The sequence below is a fragment of the Motacilla alba genome, chromosome 20, assembly GCF_015832195.1.
Source record: "Motacilla alba alba isolate MOTALB_02 chromosome 20, Motacilla_alba_V1.0_pri, whole genome shotgun sequence".
Taxonomy (NCBI): domain Eukaryota; kingdom Metazoa; phylum Chordata; class Aves; order Passeriformes; family Motacillidae; genus Motacilla; species Motacilla alba.
The window spans coordinates 2955413-2979384 of NC_052035.1; the positions used below are offsets into that span (position 1 = coordinate 2955413).

A 23972-nucleotide genomic window follows, 5' to 3' on the forward strand; every position below is an offset into this window, starting at 1 on the left:
GTGTCTCGTGGGTGGACTCTCATCTCTCTCAGCATATGGGGCCACTCCCGGCTCCGTCTGCCGTCCCTGCGTCCCTGCCTCTCCCCTGCCACACGGTCCCACGGCCGGAGACAGCGCCTGGCACGGTCAAGTGCAGGTTGTGCTGCCGGCAGAGCTTTTCCTCTGCCCTCTGAGGGGTTATCAGGCAGTCCTGAAGGAGCTGCCGAGATCCGCAGCTGTTCGGTGTTCCGAAGCACAGAATGCCGGAGCGGATTGCGGCATCCCGGGGCTTCCGTGCGCGCTGGACCCCCGGAGCAGCGTGAGCAGCGCGGGCTGCAGACCTGCCCGACAGCCTCACCCATGGCCTCGGGGCTGCTCTGAGCAAGGGAGGCGCGCAGCCCTGAACCGAGCCCTTCATGGCCCCAGCGCTTTTACACAGAAATCCTGCAGGTGCCTGGCCCCGCAGTACCGGAGAGCTCCTGCCCCGGCTCGGCTCTGCACCACTGATGTCCCCGAAGCAAGGCACTGCTGCTGGGCCAGGCTGGGCTGGCTGTCACCCCTGGGCTCGGGGAACAGGGGGGACAGCCTGGGACACCCCGCAGAGCCCAAAGCCGCCCTCTTCCCCAGCAGGGACACCCGTGGGCGGGCGGAGTCCGGCGGGCAGGGGAGCCGGCTGAACTTTGCCCGAGGGTGCGTGCCCTGTCCTCCCGGGCCATCCCGAGCGGGGCGCGGCCGCGGCCGGAAGCCCATCAGCCCGGCGGGGCTGAGCCCGGGCCGCCACCGGCTCCGCCTGAGCCTCCAACTCCCCACGGGGGAAGAACCGGGAGCTGGGGCCGGCTCCGAGCGAGGCACACGAGAGGGGGACACCCCTGTGGGGAACACAAACGGGGACACGGAAGGGGACGCCGCCGAGAGGGACACAAACAGGGACAAGGGAGGGGACACCGCCGAGAGGGACACAAAGAGGGACACGGGAGAGAACACCCTTATGGGGGACACAAAGAGGGACACGGGAGGAGAAGCCCGCGGGCGGGATATGGGGGACACAGACGGGGACAAGGGAGGGGACACCCCCGAGGGGGACACACACAGCGCGCGCCGCACCCACGCGGCGCCCCCGCCGCGTCCCCGAGCCGCGCTCCCATTGGTCGCCGCCCCGGCGCGGCGTCGCTGATTGGCCGCCTGTCAGCGCGGCCCCCGCCCGCCAATGGCCGCGCGGCACCGCCCGCCTCCCCGCTCGCCGCGGCCAATGGCAGCGCGCCCTCCCCTCCCCGCCGCGCCGGGCGCAGCCAATGGGCGGGCGGCGGGGCGGCTCGCGCCGCTTTTCGCGGCAAAAAGGATTTGGCGCGCAAAGGCGCGCGGGGCCGGCGCGCCGAACAATCCGGCGGCGGGCGCAGCGGAGCCGGAGCGGAGCGGAGCGGCCCCGCGCCCGCCATGGGCCGCGCCCCTGTCCGCGCCCTGCCCGCCGCGCCGCCCGCCGCACCGCCGGCACCGGCTGCCATGTGAGCCATGGCGGCGGCGGGCGGCGCGGCGGGGCTGGCGGCGCTGCTGGGCAGCGCCTCCCCGCACCTCCTGATCGTCTCCGCCGCCGCCGAGGAGCCCGCGGGCGGCGGCCACCCCGATACCGACCTCCTGCTCTTTGCCACGCCGCAGCCCGCCCGCCCCGGCGCCGCGCCCAGACGGCCCGCGCTGGGCCGCCCGCCGGTAACCCCCGCGAGTGGGATGGGGAGGGGGAGGGGGCGGGAGCCGGGCGGGGGCTCCGGGGACCGGCGGGCCCGGGCGGTGTTCCGGGCTGTGCGGTATTGGGTCTCGAACCGGCCGTGTACCGACAGGGCCGTATACCCGACCGGGCTGCACGGAGCCGGGCTGTACAATGGGCCCGGCTGGATACCGGGCCGTGCTTTGTAGCGAGCCGTGCCATAGCGAGCCGTGCTGTACACCGGACAGGGCTCCATGGCGGGCCGGGCCGTGCTGCTCCCTGCCGTGCCCCGCTCCGTGCCAGCCCGTGCCCGGTGCTGCCGGCTGTGCCCGGCTGTACGGCCGGGCCGTGCCACGCAGCACCTGCCGGGCCGGCCCTGCCCCGCCGCCGCTCCGGAAGCCGCAGGCCCGGGCGCCGGGCCTTGCTTTGCCTCCCCACCCACGGGCCCCGCCGGCTTTGGGGCGCTCCCCGCAGCGTGGCAGGGCCCCCGCGGCTGGGACAGGCCCCCATCCCCGCCGGCGGGTGTGACAGCTCCTGTCACCCCCTTCCTGCCGGGATCTGGGGTGTCTGTACCCCGCGGTGCTGGGGGGTTCCTCACAGACACCCTTCAGCAGCAGTGGGGCCGGGGGTGGCTGTGCCTGTGCTGACCCCATCCCTTGCAGGTGAAGAGGAAGCTGAACTTGGAGACGGATCACCAGTACATAGCGGAGAGCTTGCCAGTGAGCCGGGGCAAGGCCAGGAACCCCGCTAAAGGTATCAGCTGCACTCCCCCTGGCCCCCCTTGCCAGCCCAGCTCAGAGCAGAGCTCCAGCAGCCCCACTCCGCTCCCCCAGGCTCATCCCTGGCAGGTTCTCCCAGGCCCTTTGTGTCAGTCTGGATGGGCTGTCCCTGGAGCTGGCCTGCCTCCGTCCACTCTCACTGCTGTGCCCTGTGCTGGTGGCACGCTTGTCTGCCCTTCTGCTGGGCACCACACTGGCCCTGTCCCTCCCTGTGGGATGGAGCTGTAGGTGCTTGCAGGGTGTCAGTGCAGTGTTCCAGGTAGACCTGCTGCTATCTCCCCCCGAGCCCTGCCTGGCGCTCGGTGTCTCACTCACAGCTGCGGTCACAACAGGGCACAGGTGTCACAGCCTGTGCCAGGTGCTGCAACATCCATCCTGCGGGGGATTTGGGCAGCTCACCCCATTGCCCTGACAAAACAGACTGGGTTTGGGGTGCCAGACCTGGTCACTAGTTCGCAAGCTTCCTGCAAGCAGGTGGCAGGAGTTTTGTGACCTTCCAGCTTCAGTTCTGGGTTTCCCTTGTGGCTGAATGACACTTGTCCTCCACGTCTGGCAGGGGCAAAGTCTCCTGGAGAGAAGTCCCGGTATGAAACCTCCCTGAACCTCACCACCAAGCGCTTCCTGGAGCTGCTGAGCCAGTCCCCAGATGGTGTGGTGGACCTCAACTGGGCGGCCGAGGTGCTGAAGGTGCAGAAGAGGCGCATCTACGACATCACCAATGTCCTGGAGGGCATACAGCTCATCACCAAGAAGTCCAAGAACCACATCCAGTGGCTGTATGTCCCTGGGCTCATGGGGCTGTGCCTGGCTCTTCCTGGGGTTGGGGAGCTGTCTGGGTGGAGGAAGGTCTTACTTGTCAGGGTGGGGTCACCAGAGCTTCTGCTGCAGGCCAAGTGGTGGCCCTTTGGGGCCAGGGCTGTGCTCAATGGCACGAGGCTCCTGCAAGTCCCCCTGGGGCCTCTCAAGTCATCCAGGGGAGTGGGGGCCTGCATCCAACCTTGGGGAGTGCTCTGCTGCAAAATCCCTGCAGGGCTGGTTCCCTGGCTGTGGGGTGGGGCACAGGAAGCTGTGGGGCTGGCTCCTGATGGACACGGTGCTCCCCAGGGGCAGCCAGGCCACCGTGGGAGCGCCAGGCCGGCACCGGCTGCTGGAGAAGGAGCTGCGGGAGCTGCAGGCGGCCGAGCGGCAGCTGGATGACCTCATCCAGATGTGCACGGTGCAGCTGCGCCTGCTCACCGAGGACCCCTCTAACCAGCAATATCCTTTGGTTGTGGGGCGGGGCTGGCTGGGTGGCGGCTGTGGTTGAGCCCCGGTGTCGCAGGCAGGGCGTTTCTCAGCCCACATCCCCGTGTCCCTTCCTTGACCCGCCCCACCGCAGCCTACGTGACCTGCCAGGACCTCCGCAGCGTCGTGGACCCCGCGGAGCAAATGGTGATGGTTATCAAAGCCCCCCCGGAGACCCAGCTGCAGGTGTCAGACCCAGCTGAGGTGAGTTGGGGTCACACTCTGCTCCTCCTGTGCCCTCCCTGAACAGCCCAGCGTTCTCTGGGCATCCCTGTGCCACCTGGTCTCACTCCTGTCCCCTCTGCAGGCGTTCCAGGTCTCCGTGCGAAGCACTCAGGGCCCCATTGACGTGTTCCTCTGCCCCGAGGACAGCTCAGGGGTCTGCAGCCCTGTCAAGAGCCCCTTCAAAGCTCCTGCTGAGGACTCTTCTCCCAGCCAGTCGCAGCCCAGAGCCTCCCTGCTCCTGCATCCTGCCCAGGATGTGAACATGCCGCTGCTGCCCGGAGAGCAAGGTGGGGCTGGGGGCAGCCTGGGGACACGAGGGGGCTGGGGACACGAGGGAGCTGCTGGGATGTCACGGTGGCTCTCAGTAGCCCCTCCGCTCTTGGCATAAGCAAGGAGCTGGGATGCTGCTTGGGGACGCCAGCAAGGCAGGGAGGTGGGAAGACAGGATCTGCCTAGCCAAAAAAACTTTTTTTGGGGTTTCTTTGGAGAGTATTATGGGATCTACAGCTGCTTCCCATCCCCACAGAAGCGCTGCTGCCAGGGCCGAGCGCGCTGCCCAGCAAGAGCCCGGAGGAGGAGGTGAGCCTGTCGCCCCTGGCCTCCATGGACATGCTGCTGGAGCAGAGCAGGGAGGAGCTGGCGGGTTTCCTGGCCGATGAGTTCATCAACCTGTCGCCGCCGCAGGCGCAGGACTATCACTTCGGGCTGGAGGAGGGCGAGGGCATCAGCGAGCTCTTCGACTGCAACTTTGGGGACTTCACGCCCTTGGACTTCTGAAGCTGTGCCCGCCCGGGAGCCTGGGGGAGCTGCCAGGGGAGGGACAGCCCTGGCCGGGCAGGGCAGGGCAGGGCAGGGCAGGGCAGGGCAGGGCAGCCCCTCTGGCTCCAGCGCCCGCTGCTCCTCCCCCACCCCTTTTTGCAATATTTTCTCGTTATCCCTCCAGCCCGGTGGCATCCCCAGCTCCAGCCCCACAAGGAGGATGCCAGGGCGGGGTTCCCGTCTCGGGGGACCCCCCCGTAGGGCCCTGATCAGGGGCGCTGCCCAGGGCAGAGCCGCTGCCCCCCGGGAGCCTGTTCCAGAGCTTTAAGCAGTCCTGTGTATAGATTAATGATTTGATTAATTTATTATTGTCCCCTGGGGACAGCGTTTCATTTCCATGGGGGTTTGGGGGGGCTGTACAGCAGAGTGGGGGTGCTGAGAGTTTTTGTTGTGCTGGGAGGGGGTGGTGGAGGTGTGGGGGGTGCTGGGCTAGGGCCGTCCCCCCGCGCGGGGGCTGCCCCCAGCCTGGCTGAGCGTGGGGTATTTATTTATTATTTATGGCGTGTGGAGCTCTCCCAGGACGTGGCGGGGGCAGAGGGAGCACGAGGACAGTGCTGGTGGGACACGGAAGTGCCACCAGGGTCTCACCAGCACATCCTGGCTTTGCTTGTGTCCAGGTCGGGGCTGGCAAGGCCGCGGCTGGGGCAGGTGGCTGCGGGAGCGGGGACGGGGCTGGCTGGGGCTGGTGGCCCTGGGACCGTGTGCTTGTCCCCTCAGGGGACACTGAGGTGTCCAGGGGGAGCGTCTCTGCAGGTGAGCACCCAACGCTGTCTCCAGGCTTTCCTTCCCCTCCCTGTGCAGCCCTTCAGCCTTTTGGCTCTGGCTCCCCATCCCCAGGCCACTGGGGCTGGGAGAGGAGGGGAGGGGGGTCCTGGGGTCCCCCTGGGCCGAGCTGGAGACGCACTTTCACTTTTACTGCCATTTAACAAGCTTGTGTTCCTCTGAGCTTTGTGTTTAATAAAGGTTTCTACTGACTCTGCCCTTCGGCTGTGCTCAGGTGCCTGGGGGTGTGAGGGGTGGTGGGGACCTCAGCTGAGAAACCGAGAGTTTTGGGGTTATTTTGTGCTCTGTTTTCCACTTTGAACTTGTAATCCATGACCAGGTATGTCCGTACCTGGGGCTACCAGAGGTGCTTCAGTCCTTGGTCCCACACAGGGTGGGCTCTGGGGCTGCTCCTGCCCTCCCTGCTCCTCCAAAGAGGCTGTGCTGCAGGAGGATGGCGTGATGGGTCTGGGTGGGGTTTGCTTTCCTTTCAGCAGTCCCTGTCCCCACTTGGCTCCTCTCCTGCCTGGTTCCCTCTCTGCCTTACCCCTGGTTTTGGGGCAGCATTTTCCTGGCTGTGGCTGCAGCGTGGGGCCAGTGTGAAGCCACTCCATCCAGAGTTCCAGCTTTCCCCATTCACCCAGCTCTTGGTGCTGCCTCGAGGCACCTGCTGGCACCAGTTTCTGGCCCAAAGTTCGAGGTCCCCGTGTCCTTGCTGGCTGGGGACACGCTGCCTGCCAGCAGCAGCCCTGCCCCCGCGTGCCCCGATTCCCCCTGCAGCGCAGCAGGACCGAGGGGCATTGGGGACCCCCAGGGAAGGGTGCCTGCAGTGCCAGGGGCTCCCTGGCAGCCAGGATGGGGCTCAGCAGGGCCGTGTCTCCTGCCCCAGCGGCAGCCAGGGCTGTGCTACTTCCTGCCCATGTTTGTGCACTTTCTCCCCTCCTCCTGCCCAGCCTCCTGCCTGGTTTTCCTTTAAACAGCCTGATAAATATTTCACCCTGCCCTCGCTGTGTAAGCTCACCCTGCTCCTGCAGCGGCTGGCAATGGGATCCCGGGCTCAGGACAGGCTGCTGGGTGGCACAGAGAGCCCATCACCTCTGCCTGGCCTCCTGCCTGCATCCTGTGCCTCTCTTCCCGCTCCTGAGGCAGTCCCTGGCTGGCTGTGCTGCCCCTGGCTTGTTCTCACAGCTGGACACGGCTGTGTGGCTGCAGCGTGCGGGTGTGGGGTGCCAAAGCCCAGGGCTCAGCTCCGCACACCGTTCCCTTTGCCGGCTGTCCCAGCCCTCCGAGGCATGGCAGCAGGGCCAGCCGGGGCCCTGCCATCCCCAGAGCAGCGCCCAGCAGGGTGCTGTCACACACGGCCTGTCCAGGGTGACTACAGCCACATTTGTCTCCACAGGGAAAAGCAAGGCACAACTTCCCAAGAATATTTCTGGAATTTACATTCTCTGAACCTCAAAGAAAGAAAAAACAATTCTTACCCCATTTACTGCTCCTGTGTTGTTCACAAGTAAAATGCATTGTGAAAAATTGTTTACCTACAGAGAATTAGTAATTAAATTCTAGTGTAAATATTTTAATTCATTGACCAATTAAATCCATGTGTGTGTGTCAAAACTGCCAGCTGACAGTCACAAAATTCCAAACAGTTAAGTACAATTAAGTGCTTGTACAAATTCAGTTAAAATACAGTGTAATATAGTATAGAATAACATAGTATCATAAAGTAATTAATGAGCCTTCTGAAAGATGGAGTCCTCCTCGTCATTTCTCCCTGCCACGGGGGTCGTGCTGAGTGCTATAGGTGACCCCTGTGCCCGGGTGGGAAGAGCTGGGTTTGTCACACTGCCACCCCCTCGAACGGGGCTGTTTCACACCGTGGCACTGGAACAGCATCGCTGCTGCTGCTCTGATCCATGGGACCCCACAGAGCCAGGGCAGGGGGACAGGGACCAGCTGGGAGGGCACAGACCCTGCCTGCCGTGTCCTCCATTGCAGGGGTTTGTCCCCGGAGGTGGCAGGTGCTGGAGGTTTTATGAGTTACTGCAGGGTGCCCAGCCCAGCCATATGCCAGCTCCTGCCCAGCCATCCCTCCTCCTCTCCTCTCCTCTCCTCTCCTCTCCTCTCCTCTCCTCTCCTCTCCTCTCCTCTCCTCTCCTCAATTCCGGGATGGATGGTGATGATGGTGATCTGCAGTGCTGCAAAGGGGAGAGACCCCGGCACAGGAAATGGTTTTTGTGGGAGCCAGGGGGCACAGGGAGAGGGGAGAGGACTTGCACTGCCACGCCGAGCTCCACAGGGCTGTTCCCACAGCCAGCCCAGCCCCAGCAGCAGCACGGCTCTGCCTCTGCCCCAGAGAAGGCAAAGCTCTCTGCTGGCATCACCGTCACACTGCCCTGCCAGGAACCTCCCGGGACACCGCACCCTTGGCACTGCCAAGGCCCTGGAGGCAGCCCCGGCAGGGACAGGGCTGTGTCCCCCTGCAGGCACGGGGCTGTGTCCCCCTGAAGGGACAGGGCTGTGTCCCTCTGCAGGGACAGGGCTGTGTCCCACTGCAGGCACAGGGCTGTGTCCCCCTGAAGGGACAGGGCTGTGTCCCTCTGCAGGGACAGGGCTGTGTCCCACTGCAGGGTCAGGGCTGTGTCCCCCTGAAGGGACAGGGCTGTGTCCCCCTGAAGGGACAGGGCTGTGTCCCCCGGAAGGGACAGGGCTGTGTCCCCCTGTGGCAGCACCGCTCAGCCCTGGGGGCTGCACTGCCAGCTCCACGTGAGCCACAGCACCGTAAAAATAACCACTCTGCCTCCCAGGATGATTCACGGTGCAGCTGAAGGGCTTCCCTCTGCTATTTCGGGCGCTGGAGAGGGAGCTGATGGTAGCTGCTTTGGAAGAGCACATGGCAGCGCTGGGAAGCAGCCGCAGGCACTGCCTGGTTTGATTTTTCTGCTCCAAAGCTGCTTTTCCCTGTCAGGTGAAGGCAGCACGGTCAGGGGATGGGCACCTCGCACTCATCCTGCCTGCTCCTGGGGCTCTCTGCTCATTGCCAGGCAGTGTCACCCACAGGGACCGTGTCCACCCAGCCTGGGGTGCTCTTGGGCTGCAGGGGTGCCCCCACTGTCACTGGAAAATGCTGCCCAGGATCTGGCCACGTGCTGAGCCCAGGCAGCCCTGGGTGTCCTGGCCCTGTGCTGTAGGGTTGGGATCTGGGGGCCTCAGGAGAGCTCCACAGTGGGGTGAGCTCTGGGACAGGCTGGCAGTGGTGTTAGGTGTTCCCCATAAGGGGTTTGTACCTTTAGCCTAATCCCCCTCAGAGGGTCCTAGAGGGGTTTGGGGTCTCTACAGGCAGGGGTGTCCTGCCCCACCTCTGCATCCCACCCCACCCTTCCCTATTTCCACTCCCAAAAGCCCTCTTGCTTCCTCCACGAGGAGAGAGCTCAGCGAGGTGAAGAGCAGCATTGTTTATTTCTGGGGTGCTTTGAGTGGCTGCTCCCTTTAATTCCTCCCTGCTGAGGTGCTGGGGAGCAGAGCGGAGCCCTGGTGTCCCCCACAGCCAGGGCCATGTCCCCCAGAGCCAGGGCCATGTCCCCCTTCCCTGCCGTGGCTGTCTGGCAGTTGGGAGCGCCTGTCACCTCCTGCCATCAGCAGTTTGCCTGAACTTCACCCTCACTCTCAGGCTGCTCCTTCCCACAGAAAGTCATGCTGACTCCCAGGGATCCCACTGGGCACCAAGTGTGGATTTTTGGGGCAGATGGGAGTGCGGGAAGCCCTTCCAAGGGGGGGATTTTGATCCAGGGCAGAGCCTCACCATCACCCAAGCCCCTTCCATGCTCCCTGGCAAGGTGAGTCCCCTGTCCCTGCTGCAGCCCTTGCCTGTGTTCTGTTCCTGCTCCCATTTCAGTTGGATTTGATGATGGCCACGCTCAGCAGCTCCAGCCCTTGGAGTTCTCTGCCTCCCTGGGGACAGGGCCAGCCCCGTGCCAAGGGCGGTGAGTGCACGTGCACCCTGGAGCCCTTGGATGCCCCTGCCAGGGCCCAGCTGTGCTTTTTCCACCTCTTTTGCCTTGCACACACCTGGAACAGCTGGGAGAGGGTAAAAATAGCTGTGATGCCGTGGGCTCAGCTTGCAGCACATTACCCCAGAGGGAGCAGGAGGTGAGCGAGCTCCACGTGCTGCAGCTCGCTCACGTTGGGGTGGGCAAGGGGCTTGGATCTGAGACCTGGCTTAAGCTGAGCTGAGCTCAGCAATCAGGGAGTCCTGGAGAGCTCCACGTGAAAGCAGAGGTGGTGCTGAGGGAAGCAAAGCCTGCCTGGGATTTTGCAAAATCCAAGCAAAACTGGTTCATGCCCCTTTCTCAGGAAGAAATCCTGGAATGTAGGCACAAGCCCCCAAGTGCCTGTGCCAGGCAAGGGATGGGGACAGCTCCTCCTCCTCCTCATGTCCCCCAGCCTGCTGGGACAGGGGGGGTTCACATCTCTGGAGGTACCAGGATCCTGGCATGCTGCTCCAGAGGGAAACAGCTTGGAGCAGACGCTGCCTGGCACTGAGGGCATGGAGGAGCTGGCACCACCAGGAACTCATTTGGAACCAGCCTGGCTGTCAGGGGACCACTCCAGGGCCACCAAAACCCCACAGTGGGACCACCTGTGGTCAAACTGGGGCCAACCCAGGGCCAACTGAGGAAACCAGGACTTTCCCAGTGCCGTCAGTGTCCATGTTGGGACCACCTGTGGTCAAACTGGGACCAACTGGAGCCACAGTGGGACAACCAAAGCTATGCTAGGACCAGCCATGACCACACTATGACCACCCACGGTCAAACTGGGGCAGCCCCAGGGCCATCTGGAGCAACCAGAGCTACCCTGTGGGCAAGAGCAACCACACTGGGACCACCCATGGCTCAACTGAGACCAACTGGGGCCACATTGGTGTGATCAGGACTACGGTGGGGCCACCAGCAACCACGCTGGGACCACCCACGGTCAAACTGGGACCACTTGGGGCCTCGCTTAGGGCACCCAGGGCTACGGTGGGGTCAACAACGACCACACTGGGACCATCCATCACCAGACTAGAGCCACCCTAGGGCCAGCTGAGGCACCCAGGGCTACAGCGGGGCCAACAGTGACCACACCGAGACCACCTGTGGCCACACTGGGATCAGCTGGGGCAACCAGGGCTACTGCGGGGCCAGCACTGAGACCTATGGTCACACTGGGACACTCGGGGAGGGTCACACGAGTGCGAGCCCACCGGGCTGCTCTGGGTCCAACCGGGACCGCCCAGCGGCGACAGGGCACCGGCACCCAGCGCGGCCCCGCCCCCTCCCTTCCGACAAGCCCACTGGAGGCTCTTGGTGCCAATCACGGCCTCCGGCCAATCGGATGGCGGCGGGGGCGGGCCCTCTGCGGAGCCGAAGTTGGCTGGGGCGGCGGAGCCGCTCGGCTGAGTCGGGATCGGCGGGGCGCGACCTGCGCACGGAGCGAGCCCAGCCCAGCCCAGCCCAGCCCAGCCCAGCCGAACCGGGACGAACCACCCTGCCGAGCCGAACTGAGCCCAGCCGAACCACCCTGCCGAGCCGAACAGAGCCGAGCCCGTCCCTCCGGCACGCAGCTGATCCCTAAGGCACGGAACCAGACGCATCCCTACCGCACCGAGGCCATTCTTTCCGCACCCAGCCCATCTCTACGGTACCGCACCGCACCGCGTCCTACGGCACCGCACCGAACCCATCCCTACAGCAGGGCCCCGTGTCCTGCGGTACCGCACCGCATCCCGGGGCACCGCACCGCGCCCTCCGGCACCGCTCCGCTCCCCGCGCCGCCGTGCCCGCAGCACCCGCGCCCGACGGGACCATGATGTCGTGTGCCGAGCTGCTGGCCGTGTGCCTGCTCTCCGCAGACCGCGGCCCCAAGCCCCACCGCCAGCCGCTGCCCATCTTCCACGACGTGAGTACCGCGGGCGGGACCCCCGCAGCCCTGCCAGCCCCGGGGCCGCCGTGCCCCGCTCGGGGAGCCGCCGCACGGCTGGCCCCGGGGTGAGGCTCCTTCCCGGAGGAACCGGCCCGAGGGATGCGCCCGTGCCAGCCTGGTCGTGATGGCTTCAGCGATGATGTCGTGTCCTCCTGCTGAACGCTGGGCCTCTGGTGGCTGGGAACAGCCCACGCCTCACCCGGAGCTGGCTGTCATGACTCCCGGAGCGGGAGCGGTGTGGCAGGAACGCTGTGGAAGGTTCCCTGGAGCTGTTCACAGCCATGGGATCCAGCAGAGCGTTGCCTGCGGCAGCCCCCGGGTGCAGCCCCGTCCCTGCCCGCTCCCGACGCTCCGGGATTGTGGAGGAGGATGCTCCGTGCGGGTTGGAGGTTGCCTCCGCATCCTGGCGGCTGTGGGTGGCACGGGGGAGTTGGAAACGCAGGTGGTGGCTCGTTGTGTTCGGGGTTGCTGGCACAGTTCCTCCTGTCACACCGCGTCCCCTCCGGGCCGCGGCCGCGCTGCTCGTGTGACAGGGGCCGGGCTCCGGGGGAGGCGGCTGCATGCCGGCCGTGTGCCAGGGCCAGTGGCACAGCCCGGGCCAGAGCCATCCCTGGAGCACCTCCGCGGGGCTCGGCCCTCCTGCTGCTGCCCAAATCTCCCTGGAGACAGAGCCCTGGCATTGCCGTGTGTCCGGCACCGCTGCGCTCCGAGTCACCCTGTGCACCAGGGACATGTGGGGGCAGAGGTGCCGCCCCTGCCCTGCCGCAGGGAGGAGGAGGAGAAAGCCAGCGAGGGTTAAGGATGAGGGCTGGTGGTGCCCGGGCACCTGCACAGCCCGGGTCGGTGCCAGCTGTCACGTCCCAGCTGTCATCTTCATCCTGACCCGCTCCAGGTTCACCCCCGTGCCCCCGTCCATCCCAGAGGAGGGGGACAGCAGATCCCGGGCAGCGCTTTGGGAAGGTGAATGCCACGTCTGGTCCAGTCCAAACCTCCTGGCATGCCCAGGGAGGCGCTGGGAAGCGCGGCCGCTCGCAGCTGCCAGCTGGGGGTCAGGGTCTCTCTCCCGCCGGGGGGGCTCGGGCTGCCAGGCTCTCCAGCCAGCATCATTAACCGCACTAATTACTTGGCTGAGGGAAGGTGGGCAGGAGGGGGCGGGTGGCGACAGCTGTGTTCCAGCTCAGCTCCTCAGGGCACTCGTTGAGTCGCACATCCATCCCTCAGGGTGTCATTAAAGCAATTAAAATGGGAAATGTTAACAACGCTAGCAGCTGCTTTCCGGGTTCTGACGGCTTCTCTTCCTCTACCCTGTGACTCCTTTGCTCCCGCCTCTGCTCCGGAGCTCGCAGGGCGAGTTTAATCTCTGCACCTCTGGGTCTGGGCACTTGGCCGGAGCCCAGCTCCCCCAGGCTGGTCGGGGTGAGCATCCCTCGGCAGCAGGGCAGGAACCCCGCCTGCCTCCCGGCAGCGCTGCCCAGCGCACATCCCGGTGCTGCTGCTCCGCTGGGACCTGCCAGCACATCTCCTGCCTTTGGGAGAAGTGAGGAGGAGGAGGAGGAGGACGGCTTTGCCCGAGACGCCTCGCTGCAGGCGCGGTACGAGCCGCAGTGCTGCCGCGGCCCTGTGCAGCCTCTCCAGCCCCGGGGTGATTCGTCCCTCACGCTGGTGCCCGGGGCTTGCTCTGTCCCTCCCGGGACACGGGGGCTTCAGGAAGGACGGCGCTCTGGTGCCTGGCCGCAGCCTGTCTAGCCTGCCGCGGGTCGATGTCGCATTGTCCCCAGGGCAGCTGTCCCCTCCCCAACAGCCGCCTGTCCCTGGCCGCCCGTCCAGCAGCTGCGGCTTCCTCCAGACCTGCCGGCAGGGAGAAATCCTGTAACCTCCTTCCTTGCCGGGGTACGTGTGGGGCTGGTCCCATAGATGAATGCTGCTCCAGTGCCTCCTCCCTCGGTCCCATGAGGCTGCGGCTGCCGGGGCACAGGCCCAGGGGCTGAGGGAAACATCCCGGGCTCCAGGCAGTGCCCCCCGTGCCTCTGAGGCTGCACCCTGAGGCAAGAGAGGGATTGCTTGTAGGGCCCTAATCCCACACCTTCCCCTGGCTTTGTCCCGGGGTGCTGTCCTCACTGGGGACAGCGCTCAGCTGCCATGGCTGAGCATGTGCCTGTGCCCAGGAGGGGACAGCGCTGGCCCTGTGGAGCATGGAGGGCTCTGTGCTGGTTGGGCTGGGCTGGGGCTGGTCCTGGGCTCAGGCAGGGACGGGCTGGCTGCAGGCAGCCGGAGCCAGAGCCCTGCCATGCTGGGGGCTCTGCAGCAGACGTGGCCTTGCCCTGGGGGCACTCACAGCTCCTGCCTGTGCCATTTCTTTGGAGCTCCCGGCAGCTGTGTGTAACTCCCCGAGCCTTGTGGCCGAGGGAGAGGCATCCACTCTGCGTGCTGAGGCTCCTGCTGAAGCCAGGATGGGCTCACCCCAGATCCCCAGGGGACCTCCCCTGAAATTGTGTTCAGCCTCTGAGCCTGCAGATAAGCCCTGCTGAGCAAGGCCAGTCCGTGAGTGGGAAATGTTTGCCCTTGCTCAAAGTGCCTGGGTGACACTTGACTGTCTCTGGGATGAGCTAGGTGACCTCTGTGACACCTGGAGCCACAGAGGTGTCATTACACGAGCCATGTGTCCCTCTGATGACACAGAGCTCTGCAGGATGAAGCTTCTCCCTTGATGGAGAGTCCATGGCAGGGTGGGACCCATGGGTGTGGCATTCACATCCTCTGAAAAAATGCCTTCACCCAGAGTTTCTCTCCTGGGAAGCTGAGAGGCCTCAGAGAAAAGGAAAACAATTCTCATCTCATTTGTTTCTCCTGTGCTGTGCTCATGTGCAATGTGTTTGGGGATTGTTACCCACAGGTGATTGTTTCATTGCATTCTGCTGGGAGTTGTTTTCACTCTTTGGCCACTCAGGGCCAAGCTGTGTCAGGGCTCTGGAGAGAGTCACGAGTTTTCATTATTGTCTTTTTAGCATTCAGTAAGTATCCTTTCTGCATTCTTCAGTATAGTTTAGTATAGTATTCTTTAATATAATATAGTATTATAAAGTAATAAATTAGCCTTCTGAGAACATGGAGTCAGATTCATTATTCCTGCCTTCATCAGGGCATCCCTGCAAATACAATACCATGGGTGCTGCCCCTGCAGCTGTGAGGCCCCACAAGGAACCCGTTAGCCTGGAGAAAGCTTTGCTTTAAAATCCAGAGGAATCGCCAGTGTTTGGGAGCTGCAGGTTCCCATCTCAGCTCCACAGGGAGTGCCCACCCCCCTTTCCTGGCCGGCAGGGATCCCGGGGGATGGTTGGTTACCTGATGCTGCTCCTCTGCAGCGTGGGGCAGGAGGAGCTCGCTGTGCTCACAAGAGCATCCTCCAAGGAGCTGTCCCTGCTCCTGGTTCTGGCCCTGGGGAAGGAACCAGGGCGCTCCAGCCCTAGAAAAACTCCTCCCCAGCTGCAAGGCAGAGGCTCAGGGGGTTTTCCTGGGCAGCTCCTACTTTGCCTCAGTTTCTCGGGGGATGTCGGGGCCTCGGAACACGCACGGAGCTGGCGGTGGGCGGTGCAGGAGGAGCCGGGGCAGAGGAGGGGCAGCGGTGCCTCTGCCCGTGCAGCCACCAGGGCTGCTCCTGGCACGGCGTGGGGGAAGGATAGAAAAGTTCTCTCTCCTTTCCCAGCCCTTTTTCTTTCCTAATCTTTCTTCAGACCTGCAGATTTCTTCATCAGCCAGTATAGGACATCAAGGCAACTCTGACAAAGGGAGGAATGACGAGGAGGACTCCATTGATATCAGAAGGCTAATTAATTATTTTATTATACTATATTATTCTATACTATATTACACTGAATCTGCACAAGCACTCTACTCAACTGCCCAGAATCTGGTGCCTGTGAGCCCACAGTCCCGACATGCACACACACCTGGATTCAATTGGTCAGTGAATCCAAACACTCACACCACAATCCAATCACCAATTCCCTTCAGGTAAACAATCTTCCGCAATGCATTCCACTTATGAACAACAAGAAGAGCAGCAATTGAGATAAGAATTGCTTTTTCTTTCTCTGAGGTTCCTCACTGCAATCCCCAGAAATATCCTTGGGAAGCTGTGCCTTGCTTCTCTCTGTGAGGAGAAATGCAGCCACGAGCCAGGATGATAAAAGGAACAGTTTCCACATAGACAATTTTCTGTCGTTGGCTCCGTTAGGATGTGCTGGACAAAACCTCGTACATTTTGGTCTGGGAAAACATTACCAGGCTTCAGAAGTGATGCTGTTCCTCACTAGAGTCAGCCCCAATAATTCCTGGTGAAACAGATCCTGGCAGGGCTGAGCAGCCCCAGCTTCTGGGCCATGGGAGAAGCCTCATGGTTGGGAATCTGCGTTGAGACCCTGAACTGGAGCAGCTCTCCAGCTGTGCTCTGTGGCAGAAGCAGTTACAGATTAATTAATTCATTAATGATTAATTACAGTGAGTGTGCATGCCGAGGTGTTGTGGGAAGGGCTGTGCTGAGGGGTGGTTACAAGGCTCAGGGCAGGAGCTGCTCCTCGGTGCGGGTGCTGGAGTGTTGGTGATGCACAAAGTGCTTCCTTACAGAGTGGGTTCATTCCTAATGTTCTTTCGTTTAAATGGACTGAAAAATTAAACAGTTGCCATCACAAGGATGTAGCAATGTCCTGCCTGCTTCGCTTGTGTGTTCTCTAAAGGTGCTTGCTGTGAGTGCCAGGCTCGCTCTGCCAAGAGCTCTGTGCATTAGAGGCAAGAAATGGGTTTAATCTGGCAAAGGGGAATTTCCCAGAGCAGCCTGTGCAGTTCCAACAGCTGGGGCTTCTCCCTGAGCTCCTGGAGGTGATTTTTCCTGGTGCTGGGTGCTGCCTGGCTCACTGTTCAGCTGCCCTTCTCTCCCTGCTGCCCCGCTGAGCCCCGTTGTGTTTTGTCTTGCAGATTTTCCGGCGAGCCGACAAGAACGGTGAGTGCTTTGTTCCTGCTGCTGCCTCCCCCTCCCTGCCTGGCTCCTTCCCGCTGGGAGGTTTGGCTGGAAGAGGGAGGGTGGGAAATGCTTTTCTCCTTCACCTGGATCCCAGAGCCTGCCCAGGGGCTGGGGAATGGGCTCCCCCAGTTCCTCATCCGTGCACCACCCAGGCACAGCCCCTTCCAAGCCCTTCTCCTGCCCAGGGGCTGTCAGGCTTCTGCTCGGTCCCTCACAGGATTGGTTCTGTCTCTGTGCTCAGTCCAGGGTTTTACAGGTGCTCCTGGTTGGGGGATCCTGTTTCTGGGTGCCCCTGGAGCCCCTGGCATTTGGGAGTTAGGCTCTGCTACCCAGTTTTTAATCCAGCAGCCATAAGCCAAGAGCTCCAAAATCACAGGTGCCTCCCCTGAGCCTTCCCACACTCTCTTGGGCTCTTTTTCTTCATGGTATCTCAGGAGATGCTTTTATTGCAGATCACAATGCAGCCCAGGAGCTGAAGTCCTCCACAGAGAGGAAGGAGAAAGCTCTTGAGTCCATGGAGAGCCTTTTCTTTCCATGGAAATGTGATGCTGCCCTCAGCGTGCTGTTTGTTCTTGGACAGGCTGCGTGCCTTTCTGAGAACACTGCCATGGGGCCTTTTGGGCAGGGCTGGAATTCCCACCTGCAGTTCCAGCAGCACCCAGTGTTTTAGCTGGGCTGGTGGGCCAGGCTCTCAGGAGATTTGTGCTGTAATTACCATGCAGAACACGCCCAGCCCCATCCCACGCGGCCTGCAGGGCTGGGATGCTGCTTTCCACAGATATATAATTATTCTTCCCTTTTCTTTGAACGCAGATGACGGGAAGCTGTCATTTGAGGAGTTCAAGAACTATTTCTCGGATGGCATCCTGAGCTCGGAGGAGCTGTGGGAGTTGTTCAGTGGCATTGACAGGCGTCACTCAGAGTGAGTACCGTGGCACGGAGGAGACGCAGGAGAAGCCAAAACTGCCTGACTGGAGGTGGAGGAGGTTGGGAGGCGGGTGTGATAAATAGTCAGGGTGAGACAAACCCACCTCTTGCCACACGCAGGTGTTCAGAGCCGCTGAACGCCAGCAGCGAGCCCTGGGAGTGCTGAGAGCAGCCAGACATTTTGAGAGCAGCCATGGATTCCCTGCAGCTCCAGGGAGTGAGCAGGCATTGAAAACGCCATTCTTGTGGTTTGGAAAAGGTACTCCAGGAATAGCCAGCCCGTGGAGCAGGCTGTGTGTCTGCAGGAGCCTGTGCTGGTGTGGGGACACGCAAAGTCACAGACTCTGCCACTGCTGACTCAGGAGCTGCTTGGCTCTTATGTAAGAGCTGCTTTCCACCTCAAGTGGGCCTGGTGCATGTAACAGGGAATTTAGGGCAGCTACTTGTAAAAAAAAAAGAAAGCCCCACAGATCAGGAGAAGGAACTGTATTTAGCTCTGCTCTCCTTGTCACTGGTGCTATCCAGAGACTCTCTTGGGCTTGGCTGGGATTCTCATCCCTGCTTTTCGGGTATTTTTGGCCTCACTGGGGTCTCTGTGCCCAGCTGGGTGCTGTGGGTGGGTCTGTCCTGGCACTGGGAGGAACTGGGTGCTGTGGAATTACAGGGCTGGGGTCTGTGCACACACTGGGGTGCTGCTGGGGCACAGGGGGCTGCAGCTTCCTCCCAGGCTGGGGGGCAGGTTTGGCTTCCTCAGCACAAGCATCCCCTGCACCTCTGACACCCTTGACCAGGGCCAGGGGAGGAAATTCGGGGCAGCCTGAGCTGCACACGCTGGTCCCAGGGCTTTGCAGGGAGCCAGGGTGGTGGCACAGAGGGCCCTTGTCACACTGAGATGCCAACAGCCACCAAATGCCACCAACAGCAGACACCCAGGGTCACCACCCACTCAGGACTGGGACAGTGGGAATGGTGGACTCCCAGTGCTGGCGGAGCTGGGTTTGGTTCCCACTGCAGGGGTGGGCAGAGGAGTGGGCAGCCTTGTGCTGCTTTCCTTGGAGCCTGCTGGTTGTGCTTGTGGATGTGGGCAGCAGGAGGTGTCTCCTGAAAACATCTCTGTCTCTGGGCTGTGGTCCCAGGAAGCTGCAGTGAGTGTTCCCTATCCTCTGGAAATGCTCCTTTTCCTCTTGCTCCATTTTGGGGTGATTTGGAGTCACAACAGCCCTGGAAAACACAGGGTGCAGCAAAAGCTGTGTCAAAGGAAACACAGGCTGGAGATTAGGAAAAAGTTTTTCACAGGAAGGGTGATAAAGTTGTGGCATGGCTGCCCGGGGAGGTGGTGCAGTCACCATCCCTGGGTGTGTTTAACAAAGCCTGGATGTGGCACTGGGTGCCAGGGTTTAGCTGAGGGGTTGGGGCTGGGTTGGACTCCATGACCTTGAAGGTCTCTTCCAGCCTGGTCATTCTGGGAATTTTGTGAAGCTGGAAGCTTTAACCCAGCTCAAAACTGAGCAGGGAAGGTCTCCTGCCTTCAGGTAGGGCTTGTTCCATGTGCCTGGAGCAGCTGAGGAGGCCTGACTGGGCTGTGCTGCCCGGGGAGCCGTGGCTGTGCCCCCCCAGCTCGTTACTAACCAGGGCAGCTGTGACAGCATTGAGCTGGTGACATCTGTTAGCAGGGTGTGAGCCCTGGGTCTTTGTTCTCTTCCTGCCACCAAGAGCAGAAGGGACCCTCAGAGTTGTCTGAAAATTCCTGCAAATGTAGGAAACGTGGGGTTTGGGGAGGGCAGGATTTGGTGTTGTACGGGGGCTGTGCTGGTGCCCTGCTGTCCCCATGGTGGCTTGGACAGCCCTTTTCCCCTGGGCTTGTTCCTTGCACTGTAGGAACGTAATATTTCAGAGAGCTGGCCAAAATTTGCTGCCAGACTGAAGAGCATTACAAAGCTGGGAAGCAGCTCCAAGCTCTCCAGGCAGATCTGGTGTGGTGCTTTTGTGTCCCAAAGCTTCAGTGAGGATGGGGAAGTTTCACCCTCAATCCAGCAGGTGGGTTTGCTGCTGTGTTTGTCATGTCTAGGCTGGAATTTGTTTCCTCATCCCTGCCAGGCTGACTTGAGGAGGAGCAGAGATCTCCAGGCCCTCTCCATGTCCAGCACTGCCCAGACCCCTCCTGACGCTCACCCACCCCTGGAGCCTGCAGCTGCAGGGCCCCAGAGCTGACAGCTGGGAACATGAATATTTCAGAGGTCTCCCACATTTCTCGTTGTCCTTCCAGAGAGCCCCATGCTCTCCTCTGTCCATGTCCACCCCTCTGGCTCTCAGGTGGGACACTGGGGCCTGTGCATCTCACACCTCTGCTGGGGTCACTTCAGACTCCACATTTCCACACTAGGCTGTTCTTGTTCTGCACTTCAGAAAGTGGTGGCATGAAGTATCCCCTCACTTTAATTCTGTGACATTTCAAAGTTTCTGTTGAACCCAAATTCAGCTCGGGATGGCAGCTGGTACAACAGCAGCTCCGTGGCTTTGTTTGGCTGGTCCAGAGCTCCACACCAGCTCTGGCAGTGGCACACTAGGGTTCATCTTCCCGGAGAAGAGCATTTTCATCCTCTGAAACGTGTGGGTGGGAAGAGACGGATGTTTTAGGAAGTATGAGAGCTCCGTAGCTGCATCCAGAATTGCAGGGGTTGAATGCCTGCCCTGTGAAACCTGCCCAGGGAAGTGCTGTTTGGATTTTTTCCTGTCCTTCTGTCCTGTACCTGTTGGGGAAATTTAGCAAAATAAGGTCTGGGAAATGCATCTTTCCATGAGGGTGTTCAGGAGCTGGGTGCAGAGTGCTCAGAGCCTTTGACCTGGAGCCACAAGGGCTGGAAGTGCTGACCTGGTGCCTCTTAAAGTCTCTTGGTGGAAATAACCTCAAGGCTGTGATTGTCTGGAAGAAGGGATTGGAGTGGATTCCCTCTCCTCTCTTCACTCAGAGACTCTGCAGCATCTGCCAGCCCCAGATGATGGAGAGTGACTGAAACACTCTGTCACACAAAAAAGGTTTGGAAACCAGATCTGTGATGGCAGTGGAGGTTCCCAACATGATAAATGATAAAAATAAAAAAACCCCTGTCTGCTTTTCTGCAGCTGATTGCTGTTTTCTTGCATAAATTCCAGGCACATTCTGACAAAATCCCAACAGCATAATGATGACAAGCTCCTCCATCATCAGTTCAGGCTTAATTACAGTTAATCAGTGGTTTGAGCACAGTCAAAATACAGCTATGGGAGATGTGGAGAGTCTCAGGATGAGTGCTTTGGAGGCAGAGGATGGCTCTTCTCTTGGAGTGGGAATGGCAGAGAGGAAAGCCTGCTGCCCCTGGCAGCCCTGCAAAATGGGTCAGCATTTGGTGTGCTCGTTCTGTCGGTGAGCTCCCCCCCCGTTTTTGGTGTGAGTTAGTTCTGGCAGCATGAGGATGGCCCCAGCAGCCCCGGGGTTTGCCCGCTGTGCTCTGTCCTGCCCCTGCCTGTGCCCGGGGGCTGCTGCAGCCTGTGGGACATGGGAGAGGTTCCCCTGCAGGGCTGCTGGTGGAACAGGCTGCACCAAGGGAAAAGGAGCAGATCTTCCCCTGGACAGCTCCCAGAGAGAGGATTTCGTTGATTGGTTCAGTGTTCAGTGGTTTAGTGATTGATTAGTTAACATTTCTTTTTAAGCAGCAAGCGGCCAAGATATAAAGAGTTATTAATAACTTTAGAAGCCACAGGGTGGGAGTTGATGGCAGCTCCTTGTCACACCTTGCTGGAGCTGGGAATGGCCGTGAGTTGAGCTGGTGGCTCCTTGTCCCTGCTGAAACCAGTCCCAGTCCCTGGTGCTCCCTGGGGCCAGAGCAAATGCCTGGATAATGGATAATGTGTGCACCAGGTGTCCACATCCCCTCTGTGTGACTTTTACCCCTCTCAGGGGGGAGCCAGGGTCTCCCTGCAGTGACAGCTCTGGGGTGCAGCTCTGGCAGGCTGTGCTGTGGGTGCTGCAGTGCCAGGGCTCTTGCAGCACTGCAGCAGCTCTGCAGGCTCCAGGCAGCTGCCAGAAGTAAAGGGGAAAACTTCAGAAGGAGCAAACCCCTTTTCCAGCGCACACTGGTGCCCCAAACCCCAGTGTCTCTGTCAGGCAGAGCTGCCCAGGGATGGGGTCAGCAAAGCTGGGCAGAGTGGAGCTGGCAGAGCGAGGGGCTGTGGCTTTGCAGGTTTATCTGGATCGAGTCTCGAGGGAAACAGTATTTTTTTCTCCACTTCAAGGAGTGCCTGCAGTGCCAGGTCAGTGCGCAGAGCCCTGCCTAAATCAGCTGCTGTGTGTTTAAAATAGCTGAGCTGAATGCCAGCCTCACACTGCCCTCTGGGCTGCCTCAGAGCTCCAGGTGCAGTCCCAGAGCAGAGGGGCTGCAGTCCCCCTGCCCTGGCTCTGCCACCCCCCCCACCAAAATATTCCCCTGCTTTGAACCACTGCCCGCTGTTGAAGAGCTCTCAGTGGAAGCCCAGGAGAAAGGGAGAGGCAGAAACAGCCTTTGATGTCTCAGGAAAAGCTGAGGAAGATTTTTGCCTTAATTATTTCACCTTTAAACGGCATTTTGGACACTTCACACACTGTTCTCTCATTTTACATGGGGGTGTTTTTGTCCCTTTGCCCTGTGAGCAGTGTCAGGGGGGACAGGGTGATGTGGCCGTGGTTTCCCTCCCCCTGGGCAGCAGCACTGCAGCATTCCTTGTGCTGGGAGCCTGGCAAACTCCAGGTACAGCCACTTCCTCCATGTGTGACAGCACTTAAACACTTAAAAAACACTTGAAAAGCTCTCTTTGGGGCTCTCTTCCACTTTTCCAATCAGGATTCAAATTGGTTGTAATCATTTGGGGGATTTGGAGGCAGCAGAAGGCCTGGAGCAGAGACTGGTTTGAATAAATGACATGCTGGGGTCTGTCCCTGCAGGCTCTGGGCATGGAGACCAGCTCTGCCTTCGTGGCTTGGGCCACCTGAGCAGATCCTACAGCACCGTGCAGACCTATCCCAAAACCTGGGGCTGTTTTTGAGCATTCCCTCCTCCCTCTCCACCCCAGCAGCACCTTTAGCAGCCACAGGAGGGACCTGCCCAGGCCCTGCAGGGATGCCAGGGGGGATTGTGCTCTCTGTTAGTGAAAAGGGTGGGGGTCTGGCCCCTGCCTCCAGGATTTTGGAGCCAGATCCCTGCTTTAATGACCTTCAGGGCAGGAACAACTGCTCTGGAGGGCTGGGAAGTCATCCAGCCCCTGGGAGCCTGCAGACAGCCCCACAGCACCGGGGCTCGGAGGGAGGGAAGAGGAGGAGGAGCTGGAGGGGGTCTGGGAGGACCTGGGCTGAGGTCAGGGATGAACAAGGAGGGAGCCCTGGCTGGATGCTTCACACCTCTGCGGGAAGAGGTTGGGTTGAAGAAGCAGCTGCAGGGCTCAGAAATGGGGCTGCCAACCCAGCTGCCAGCCAGGGGTGTGGGGCACCTCCATCCCTACCCCACTCTGTTGTCACAGGTGCTCTCCCAGCTCACTCCAGCTCCAGGAGATGTTGGTGGAGAGATTTTCCTGCTCCTTCAGCCCCTGGGTGCTGCAGGGGCTGGGAATGGCTCCTGAGCTGCTGGCTCTGAACATGTGCAGCTCCTTATTTTTCTAATGCAGCTTGTGAAAGTACACGAACAAGCAGTAAATCCACCAGGACTCAAGACAAGCCCCCAAACCCCCCTCACCCCCACTGTTTGCCCCACACCAGCCCCACTGTCTAACAGGAGCTTTTTTGTGTTTCTTGCAGCAATGTGGACACGGAGAAGCTGTGTGGTAAGTCAGGGATATTCCTGCCCTGGGGAGCTTCCCCTCCCAGGCTGTGTGTGCTGGGGCTTGGGGTGTCTGACCTGGGTGGCACCAAAGGTCCCTGTGGCTGGATCCCAGCACAGAGGTGCTTTTCCCAAGGGGAGAGGTGTCTTTGTTTGGACAGACAGGTGTCTGCTGAGGAGAGGCAGGAGCCTCCCCTGAAATGGAAAATGCAAACCCCCTCCCTCTGAATTATTGTAATTTTGAAATTAGGGGCTCTCAGGCAAAGATATGGGAGCAGGAATAACAGTTCTTTATTAGGGAAATTAAAAATACAAATGCAATAGTACAAAAAAGAAAACAAACCACTGCCAGAGCCAGAGCAGGAGCTGAGCCCCTGTGGGTCAGGGTGGTGGCAGCAGTGCCATTCCATGGTGGCTCAGCCCTCCTGCAGGGCCAGCTGTGCTTCTGCTGGAGCAGGGATCCTGCACAAGGCTGGAGTTTTCCTCTGCAGCTCCAGGGCTGCTGGAGATGGGCCTGCTCTTGCTCTGGCAATGCAGGGCAGAAGAAAGCTGCTCCTCTGGCAATGCAGGGGCCAAAGGCTGCTGTGCTGCTGCCAGGCTCAGATTGGATCCAGGCAGGAATGCTTGGCTCCTGCCCTGGGCACAGCATCTCCCCATGGGATGATGGAATTGGATCAGCCATGCAGGGA

The 23972-nt window shown here is 60.8% G+C and overlaps 2 protein-coding genes across 2 annotated transcripts in view; both read left to right on the forward strand.

Annotated features, from left to right (window-relative positions):
• Positions 1-1320: 1320 nt before the first annotated feature.
• Positions 1321-5760, forward strand: E2F1 (E2F transcription factor 1). Its single transcript, XM_038158916.1, has 7 exons — positions 1321-1683; positions 2341-2431; positions 3014-3233; positions 3562-3714; positions 3831-3945; positions 4049-4253; positions 4493-5760. The coding sequence occupies exons 1-7, from the start codon at positions 1489-1491 to the stop codon at positions 4741-4743; spliced, it is 1230 nt and encodes a 409-aa protein (XP_038014844.1). The 5' UTR covers positions 1321-1488; the 3' UTR covers positions 4744-5760.
• Positions 5761-11260: 5500 nt separating this feature from the next.
• NECAB3 (N-terminal EF-hand calcium binding protein 3) overlaps positions 11261-23972 on the forward strand; it is a 29472-nt gene continuing 16760 nt past the window's right edge. The window contains exons 1-4 of the mRNA XM_038159331.1: positions 11261-11490; positions 16486-16510; positions 17345-17453; positions 23262-23287. Coding sequence (XP_038015259.1) covers positions 11398-11490; positions 16486-16510; positions 17345-17453; positions 23262-23287 — 253 coding nt within the window. The 5' untranslated portion in view covers positions 11261-11397. The remainder of the gene's footprint in view (positions 11491-16485; positions 16511-17344; positions 17454-23261; positions 23288-23972) is intronic.

Bases quoted from the DNA above. Each gene is read 5' to 3' on its own strand.
- E2F1 (XM_038158916.1), top strand. From the start codon at position 1,489: ATGGCGGCGGCGGGCGGCGCGGCGGGGCTGGCGGCGCTGCTGGGCAGC. The intron at 3,715-3,830 runs ATATCCTTTGGT...GACCCGCCCCAC, and splicing joins GAGGACCCCTCTAACCAGCA to CGCAGCCTACGTGACCTGCC. The intron at 3,946-4,048 runs GTGAGTTGGGGT...TCCCCTCTGCAG, and splicing joins AGGTGTCAGACCCAGCTGAG to GCGTTCCAGGTCTCCGTGCG.